Source organism: Aegilops tauschii, chromosome 3 (genome assembly GCF_002575655.3).
Source record: "Aegilops tauschii subsp. strangulata cultivar AL8/78 chromosome 3, Aet v6.0, whole genome shotgun sequence".
In the NCBI taxonomy this organism is placed as follows: domain Eukaryota; kingdom Viridiplantae; phylum Streptophyta; class Magnoliopsida; order Poales; family Poaceae; genus Aegilops; species Aegilops tauschii.
The window spans coordinates 397,592,953-397,602,707 of record NC_053037.3 but is presented as its reverse complement, the minus strand read 5'-3'; the positions used below and the strand labels follow the sequence as shown (position 1 = coordinate 397,602,707).

General features: G+C 48.6%; 2 protein-coding genes across 2 annotated transcripts; both read left to right on the top strand.

The window, feature by feature from the left end:
* The first annotated feature begins 4,527 nt into the window (after window positions 1-4,527).
* Window positions 4,528-6,482, top strand: LOC109766970 (phloretin 2'-O-glucosyltransferase). The gene has a single exon (XM_020325717.4). It carries the CDS (start codon window positions 4,827-4,829, stop codon window positions 6,246-6,248), a length of 1,422 nt encoding a protein of 473 aa, XP_020181306.1. The 5' UTR covers window positions 4,528-4,826; the 3' UTR covers window positions 6,249-6,482.
* A 1,435-nt stretch (window positions 6,483-7,917) lies between these two features.
* Window positions 7,918-8,499, top strand: LOC109766968 (uncharacterized). Its single transcript, XM_020325716.1, has 2 exons — window positions 7,918-8,019; window positions 8,125-8,499. Exons 1-2 carry the CDS (start codon window positions 7,918-7,920, stop codon window positions 8,497-8,499), a joined length of 477 nt encoding a protein of 158 aa, XP_020181305.1.
* Window positions 8,500-9,755: the final 1,256 nt, after the last annotated feature.

The following is a 9,755-nucleotide window of genomic DNA, read 5'->3' as shown; positions in this document are numbered from 1 at the left end:
GGGGTCGTTTCCGGCATGTTCCCTCCATGGAGAAGATGATCGAACAATGGCAGAAGGAAGGGTGAAGGTGAAGGAAATATGCCCTAGAGGCAATAATAAAGTTGTTATTTATATTTCCTTATATCATGATAAATGTTTATTATTCATGCTAGAATTGTATTAACCGAAAACTTAGTACATGTGTGAATACATAGACAAACAGAGTGTCACTAGTATGCCTCTACTAGACTAGCTCATTAATCAAAGATGGTTAACTTTCCTAGCCATATACATGTGTTGTCATTTGATGAACGGGATCACATCATTAGAGAATGATGTGATGGACAAGACCCATCCGTTAGCTTAGCACTACGATCGTTAAGTTTATTGCTATTGCTTTCTTCATGACTTATACATGTTCCTATGACTATGAGATTATGCAACTCACGAATACCGGAGGAACACTTAGTGTGCTATCAAATGTCACAATGTAACTGGGTGATTATAAAGATGCTCTACAGGTGCCTCCGATGGTGTTTGTTGAGTTGGCATAGATCGAGATTAGGATTTGTCACTCCGATTGTCGGAGAGGTATCTCCGGGCCCTCTCGGTAATGCACATCAATATAAGCCTTGCAAGCAATGTGACTAATGAGTTAGTTGCGGGATGATTCATTACGGAACGAGTAAAGAGACTTCCCGGTAACAAGATTGAACTAGGTATGGTGATACCGACGATCGAATCTCGGGCAAGTAACATACCGATGACAAGGGAACAACGTATGTTGTTATGCGGTTTGACCGATAAAGATCTTCGTAGAATATGTAGGAGCCAATATGAGCATCCAGGTTCCGCTATTGGTTATTGACCAGAGATGTGTCTCGGTCATGTCTACATAGTTCTCGAACCCGTAGGGTCCGCACGGTTAACGTTCGATGACGATTTGTATTATGAGTTTATGTGATTTGATGACCGAAGGTTGTTCGGAGTCCCGGATGAGATCACGGACATGACGAGGAGTCTCAAAATGGTCGAGAGGTAAATATCGATATATTGGAAGGCTATATTCGGACATCGGAAAGGTTCTGAGTGATTCGGGTATTTTTCGGAGTACCGGAGAGTTACGGGAATTCGTCTGGGAAAGTAGTGGGCCTTAATGGGCCATACGGGAAAGGAGAGAAGGGCCTCAAGGGGTGGCCGCGTGGCCTCCCCCATGGCAAGTCCGAATTGGACTAGGGAGGGGGCGGCGCCCCTCTCTCTTTCCTTGTCCCTCTCCTACTCCTTCCCTCTCTCCCCTCTTGGAAAAGGAAGGGGACTCCAAATAGGATTGGGAATCCTAGTTGGACTCCACCTATAGGCGCACCCCTCCTAGGCCGGCGTCCTCCTCCCTCCTTTATATACGTGGGCAAGGGGCACCCCAAAGGCACTCCAAGATTTGTCTTAGCCGTGTACGGTGCCCCCCTGCATGGTTACACACCTCGGTCATATCGTCGTAGTTCTTAGGCGAAGCCCTGCGCCGGTAACTTCATCATCACCATCACCACGCCATCGTGCTGACGGAACTCTCCCTCGGCCTCAACTAGACCAAGAGTTCGAGGGACGTCACCGAGCTGAATGTGTGCAGATTGCTAAGGTGCCGTGCATTCGGTACTGGGATCGGTTGGATCGCGAAGACGTTCGACTACATCAACCGCTTTACTAAACGCTTCCGCTTTCGGTCTACGAGGGTACGTGGACACACTCTCCCTGCTCGTTGCTATGCTTCTCCTAGATATATCTTGCGTGATCATAGGCATTTTTTTTTGAAATACTACGTTCCTCAACAGAAGGCAAATGGAGGGAGGAAGAGCGTGCGACAATAGTTCCAAATTGAGAGGGAAAGGCGAAGAGGCGGTGGACGGTTGCCACGGTACAAGAAGAGGCTAGTGGGGAGCGAACGGTTGCCACAGAGGTCACACACACTGACGAGAAGGCCGAGTGAACGTACCGCATGCGTATATCACACACACCTTGAACTGGCTGACCGTTTCTTTTGTGTTGCCTAATCACAAACAGTTCATCCGAATGCTGTACATCGCACACGTCTTCATCTGGCTGCCCGTTTCTTTTGTTCTTCCTCATCGCAAACAGTTAATTGAACTGAACTGTATGCCCTTCATCGCACACGCAACTAAAATCTGAACCGTGTTTGATGCACCCGTCATCACCAACGTTTTATACATTTTTGACGGTTTTCATACACCACCGTTTGCGATTATTGGATCGCACACAGTTTCTCAAAGGGTCTCTGATCGTAGTGTCGCGTTAGCAGCATCTTACAGTAGTGAGTGACAACATGAACGTATTCCTCATCACCAGTAAGCTCCACCTCTAGCCCACATATGCTAGAAGGGATAACGTTCTTCTCTTTCTCGTCCTTCCCTACATCTTCCACTCTTAGCCTCTTCACCAAGATATTTCACTGGCGCTAGCCAGCATTGAGTCAATATTAGTGTGTTCATCATTGACACCTCATCTACTTCTTTCTCATTCCTCGCCAATTTTAGTTCTCATTCCTACTTATTTTTTAGAGTACTTTTATTTCTTTTTTCGTCTTATTTTTTGAACACTCTTTCTTTCTTCAACACCATGGACCACTTGGTGGCTTTAGTTCTTTTTTCCTTCTTATTGTTGGAACACTCTTTCTTTCTACTATAGCATGAACCAACTGGTCAATGTTGTGTCATGTTGTCCTCACAGCGAAAAGCATAGTCGTCATCCATCTTGGTGAATGCTCAGTCGCTCATGTCCCGAGCGCATGGTGGTCGTCAAGGTTTTTAATTTTGGAAACAAAATAATTTTGGACCTCAGCGAAATATGTGAAATTTCAGAGATTTTACATATTTCTAAATTTGTTTCGGCTTTTAAGATTTCAAATATCACTTAATTTTAATGAATTCTAACATAATTTCTATTTACTTTGAAATCAGTTTGAGTCTATGTCGAATCTTTGGGTAAAAAGTATGCCAGACCCCACTGAAATATGTGAAATATCACAAATTTCACTAAAATATGCCGTTGTCCATGTTGGCAAGCGGTGCTTGACCATTTTGCTAATAGCCTGTTAATCATCTTTGCCCACGAGCGCTTTCAAAATGATTTGGCGTGATTAACTGCTTGCTTAATTAATTAATTTGTAGGCATAAATAATTGTCTGTGTGATTAATTAATTATATTAATGACTCGATTTCCAAATTAATTCGGTGTGAAGAATTTCTTATTTAAATGGACCTAATGAATTGCATACCTAATTAAATTTCTAGGTAATTAATTGCATTAATGATTTGATTTACAAATTGATTTAGTGCTTGATTAAAAAAATGCATGAATGGTTGCTATGAACGAAGATCACGACTATCGAGTATTGTAGGACATATTTTCTTAACTAATTTCTTATTTGTATGAACATACTTGATTTGAGAATGTAGACTGTCTGGCTCTCTGTATGACAAAAAATAAATATAATGTGACTGCGTCTACAAACATCTGTATGTGGCGGTCCGAGGACCCGCCTTCCGCCATGGCCGTCCTCGACGTCGTGATCCACATCATGGCATTCTCGAGCATCGCATCGGCGTTAGGCTCGGCCACAACGTCTTCCATGGTGTCGCGCACGGCGTCCCTCCGCAGGGGCGCACGGATGTGTACGCCCATAAGAAAAAAAGGTATATATTATTTTTATTGTATTAGAAAATTTGTGATTGTCAATTAATAATAGAGATAATGATAATAATAAATGGCATAGCACGCGGGATTAGCGATTTGTTATGAAGGAATACCTGATTTTGTTTTGGTAGATTATTGAGAAAAATCTATGTGTGTCTTTTAGGAAGGTGATCTTACATATATGGTGTGATTTTTAAATTCTTAATCACTTATTATTTATGTGATTGAATTGAATTAGCACCTGCCTAAACAAGCACGATACAAGATCTCCATAATGAGATTTGGTTTTTTAATGTGAAAGAGAAAAAACCAATGGGATGGGGTAGTGAGAGGTGAAACAAAAATATACTATACCAGGCTACCAACTCCCCCTTTAGGAGTAGAGATATATACATGTGGTTTGGTAGGATGAGAAAATGTGTATATTATTTGGTAAGATAAGAAAAAAGATATGTGGTTTTTGTTGTATTAGAAAAGTTGTGATTGTCATTTAATAGTAGAGATAGCGATATCAATAAATGGCAGCACATTGAGAAGTATCTTATTTTGTTTTGAAATGTTATAAAAAAGTCTTATTTATGTTTTTTGGGTAGGTCATCTCATATATATGCTGTGATTTCTGAATTTTTAATTACCTATTATTTACTTGATTGAATTGAATTACCACCTTACAAAGTAAGCACGAAATAAGATCTTTCCCTTTGATGGGATTTGGTTCTTTAATGAGAGAGAAAATAAACCAGTGGGATGGGATCGCGCGGCGATTAAAAATCAAAGAAATAAAACTGTGGAGGCGAAACTCTCAAGTCTCCTTCAGGCAAGTCCTCTAAAACCATTGCCGACATTAATAGTTAACCAAAAACATATCAATCTACCATCACGACCGCAGACTCCTTTACTTTTTTAAAATAAGTAAATATAAATATGCTAACTTTACAGCTGAAACCATTGCCAGCATTACTGGTTGCATGCGAAACCAAACTAAATCAAACAACGTATCAATCTACCATGACCGCAGACTCAAATATGCTGGTAGTCGCAGGCGGCTACGAAACATCGCCCGTATATATAACACACCCGATCGATTGCCAGCTTCTCTCCTTCAGAGTTCAGAACACTGCCACTGAAACACAGAAGCAAATATGCAGAGCACCGTCGTGCTTTACACATGGATGGTCAGGGGCCACCTCCATCCCATGACACAGTTCGCCCACCATCTCACCGCACATGGCGTTCCTGTCACCGTCGCCGTCGCCGACGTCCCGTCTACAGGCAAGTCCTCTGAGACCATTGCCGGCCTCGCCGCATCCTATCCTTCCGTCTCCTTCCACCTACTACCGCCGTCAGCGACCCGTTCCGCCCAGACGGCTGACCCCGATGCCGATCCATTCATCGCCCTTGTCGCTGACCTCCGCGCCACCAACTCCGCCCTCCTCGCCTTCCTGAGGTCCCTCCCGTCCGTCAAGGCTCTAGTCACCGACTTCTTCTGCGCCTACGGGTTTGATGCCGCCGCAGAGCTCGGCGTCCCGGCCTACCGTTTCTTCACCTCCGCTGCGTCGGTCCTTGCTGCCTACCTGCACATCAACGTCATGCGCTCCACTGTCTCCTTCCGGGACATGGGGCGCTCCCTGCTGCACTTCCCCGGAGTCCACCCAATTCCGGCGTCCGACTTGCCGGAAGTGCTGCTCGACCGCGGCGACAGCCAGTACAAGACAATCCTTAGCCTTATGGAGCAGGTGCCAAGATCTAAGGGCATTCTGTCGAACACGTTCAAGTGGCTGGAGCCCCGCGCCGTCAAGGCGATAAAAGACGGGACTCCCCGTCCCGGCGAGTCAGTACCGAAACTGTTCTGCGTCGGTCCATTGGTCGGCGAGGAGCGGGGAAGCACCGTGAAGCACGAATGCCTGAGATGGCTAGACAAGCAGCCAGCGCGGAGCGTGGTATTCCTCTGCTTCGGGAGCGCGAGCTCGGTGCCCGCAGAGCAGTTAAAGGAGATCGCCGTGGGACTGGAGAAGAGCGGGCACGCCTTCTTATGGGCCGTGCGAGCACCCGTTGCGCCGGACGCCGACGCAACGAAGCGGTTCGAGGGACGGGCCGAGGCGGCGGTGGAGCCGCTGCTGCCGGAGGGATTCTTGGACAGGACGAGGGGACGCGGGATGGTGGTTTCTTCCTGGGCGCCGCAAGTGGAGGTGCTCCGGCACCCGGCGACCGGCGCGTTCGTGACGCACTGCGGATGGAACTCGACGCTTGAGGCTGTTGTCGCCGGGGTGCCGATGCTGTGCTGGCCCATGTACGCGGAGCAGGGGATGAACAAGGTGTTGGTGGTGGAGGACATGAAGCTTGGGGTGGCCATGGACGGCTACGACGAGGCGACCGTGAAATCTAGGGAGGTAGAGGCGAAAGTGAGGCTGGTCATGGAGTCCGAGCATGGGAAGCAGATCAGGGAGAGGATGGCGATAGCGAAAGTGATTGCAGCCGATGCGCTGGAGACCGGTGGGTCCTCAGCGGCAGCATTTGTTGACTTCCTGGATGATCTCAAGATTTCCATGCTAGATGTTATTTAACCTTTAGTGTTCGCCTTGTTCAGCTTGGTGGAATTTGTTTTCTAAATGTTTAAAAACATCCGGCTGATTACAGCGCGGTGTAAACCTCCTCCAATGCGCGCCACGCCTCCAGTACAGAGCCACCACCGCTTTTGCTTTTCACTTAGAGCATGGGTAATAATATGCTCCCTTCGTGTTAAAATAGACGACTCAACTTTGTACTAACTTAATTTTAAGTATAAAGTTAATATAAAATTGAGTCATCTATTTTGAAATGGAGAGTAGAAAAGTGTTAAAAACATCCGACTGATTTCTGAAGAAATCAACCACGTGGCTCAAGCGCCATGCGTCCATTAGGCCATGCACCATCTATCACACTCTTCCTTGTCTTCTTTCTTAGAATCACTTTCTCCCTTATCTTCAACCGGTCACGGAGAGCCACTCGTTCTCTTCACTTCTTTGTCTCCTACCTCTGCTTCTCTCATATCCCGTTGTTTTTCTCTCGCCTCTCCCTTGCAGGCTGGCCGACAACTATTGGAGCCGCCACTCGCCGCACCCTGTTGCTGCAAGGAAGCCACCATCGCACCGCTACTGCTGCAAGTTTCTTCTCTCACTTCCTCTCGCTTCTCTCCTCTGCAGCCTCAAACACACCGACGCATCATCATCTTAACGCATGCTCATGATGCTCCAAATCGGCGACCGGCTCTGCAACCGCAAGGGTTATTCGTCGGCGGTATGGCATGACTGGCCGAGGATTCCACAAGCTCAATGAAGCCCTGCTCACCCTGCTTCCCAAGAAGCCGGACGCGTCTACACTCTCCCACTATAGACTCTCGTGGCCAAGCTCTTCGCAAAAGTCATCTCTCTCCGCTTGGCGCCTCGGATGGGACAGATCGTCTCCGTCAACCAAAGTGCTTTCATCGCCGGGCGCAGCGTGCACGACAACTTTCTTCCAGTCCAGCAAACGACGCGCTTATTGCACAACCTCAAGGCCCCAGAATCATGCTCAAGCTGGACATTGCCAAGGCGTTCGACACAGTCTCTTGGCCCTTCCTCCTCCATGCCCTCCGTCACCTCGACTTTGGGCGACGCTGGTGTGAGTGGATTTGCATCCTCGTCTCCACGGCGTCCACGCGAGTCCTCATCAATGGGAACCTTGGCCCGCCGGTTGATCACGCGTGTGGCCTTCGACAAGGTGATCCCGTCTCCCCCTCCTCTTCGCCATTGTGATCGACACTCTCAACTCCCTGCTGCAGCACGCGCTCAGTGCTGGCATGCTGCATCAACTTACCGCTCGACACGCGGCCCCAAGCATCTCGCTCTTTGCCGACGACGTCATGATATTCTGCCATCTGACCACTAGCGAGCTCGCCACCACTCGGGAGCTGCTCCGGATCTTTGGAGGCCTCCGGGCTCCACACCAACTTCATGAAGTGCTCTACCACACCGATCCTGTGTGATGACGAGGCAACCACGGTCGTGGCCTCCACGCTGGCTTGTGCGATCACCTCGTTTCCCATCGTCTACCTGGGCCTCCCCTATCCATTCGCAAAACGCCCGCCTCTGCCTTGCTCCCTCTGGTGGATAAACTCGTGCAGAATCTTGCAACTTGGAAGGCGACACTCCTACCCCGCGGCGAGCGGCTGGCCCTGGTACGGCACGTGCTCTCCGCCATGCCATGCATATACTCATGGCCATTGCCATCACCCCGACGATTCTCAGGAAGATCACGCGTGTTATCCGCGACTTCCTTTGGCATGGCAGAAAGGACGCCAAGACGGGCAGCTGCTTGGTTAGCTGACCACGCGTCTGCCGCCCCCTCGAGCTTGGCGGCCTTGGTGTGCGTGACCTGCACCGCACCGAAATCTAACTCCGTTGCCTTTAGCTTTGGCTTAAGGCCACTTACCCCTCCCGCCCATGGCACCACCTACAGCTCCCTAGTGATGATGTCACTGCCCAGTTCTTCCGTGCCTCCACTGCCTGGCAGCTAGGTGATGGAACGACCTGTTTCTTCTGGACCAACCACTGGCTCGAAGGCCCATCGGTCGCCGAGCTCGCCCCCTCCCTCTTCCGGTTCATGCCACGTTGCCGGCGCCGCCGCACGACGGTGTGCGAGGGCCTCACGTTGCGTACCTGGATTGGCGACATTCATGGCACCCTCGGGCCGCAAGAGGTGATCGAGTACGTCGGCTTATGGCACAAGCTGCATGGTGCTACCCTCACCTTCAAGCCGGAGCGCATCATATGGCGCTGGACCTCGAATGGTGTCTGAAAGTGCAACTATCCCTGGGTGGTTTTGGTAATTCCTAACAACATATAGCTCATTGAACTAATGCTCTATCAAGATGATCATTTCAGAAAGTTCAGTGATTGGCATGGCAGGGACTAGGAATGTGGACCCCTCAAAATGCTAAGGACACATGTTGGCAAAAAACTCAAGACTCTACATTTTCATTTTAGTGATGCAAGATCACATTGAGTCCATAGGAAAAGCCAATACTATTAAAAGGGGATGAGGTGACCACGGCGCTCCCACCTCCCACCAACTCTCTAAGGCGCTCCCACCTCCCACCATGGCGCTGACCTCCTCCCCGGCGATCTCCCTCCTCATCCACTAATCTGTGGATCTCATCTGGTGATCCTTTTCGGCGTCTCCTCTGGATCAAGGCAATACCCATCTTCTATGGGTTCTTCTGGTGGATCTACCCTTGGCTTGGATTTCTCCAAGGGTAGGGTTTTTTCTGATGAGGTTTTCAAATCAACTGGTCACACGGTTCATCCATTGGGGCGAAGAAGGCCATTTATTTTGGTTGTTTCTTTTAGCCGTCATGCCTTCCGTTTATCGGAGGATTCTGTGGTGGCGGCCTTAGAAGCTGCAATTGGGGGCTCGGCAATTGATCTTCATGTGGATCACATCAAGGATAAGGTTTATTCTTTCCAAGTTTCTTGCAAGAAAGTTGGTTTCATTATTATGGATCTTCGTTCTTTTGCTTGTGATCTGTTCAAATGCTACTTTCATCTATGGGGTAATGGGGGGCCAAATTGGATTCGAGAGCTCAAGATCTGGAGGAAAGAGTGTGATGCAGAATGGATTCTAGTTAGTCCAACAAAGCGTCGATCATCTTTAGGTCTTTTGGCCATGCATAAACCTCCTGTTAGATCCTCTCTAAAGTCAACTTGCTCTATGAGGCAGAAACTCTCCTTTGCCACTTTTGAGCGTTACTCTGCTTGCAAAGGTTATAGATACCCTGCGACGCAAAATTGCATTGATACGATCACGGGTGGAGGGTATGATCTCCCTGCTCATGAGCGTGTTGTCATTCGGCAGTTCCCTCCACATGACTTGCTTTGGACGGTGGCTCGACCACCTATTGTGTTTGGTACGGTAACCCCATTGCCGGAGTTGAGCCGGCCGACGATCCTTGCTCCGGTGTGTGATCCGGTTTCTGTGGAACGGACGACCATGCATGCTGAGGATCCAGCGCCGCGGATCGCGGAGGCGGGATTGGCTCCTATTCAAATTGGTAA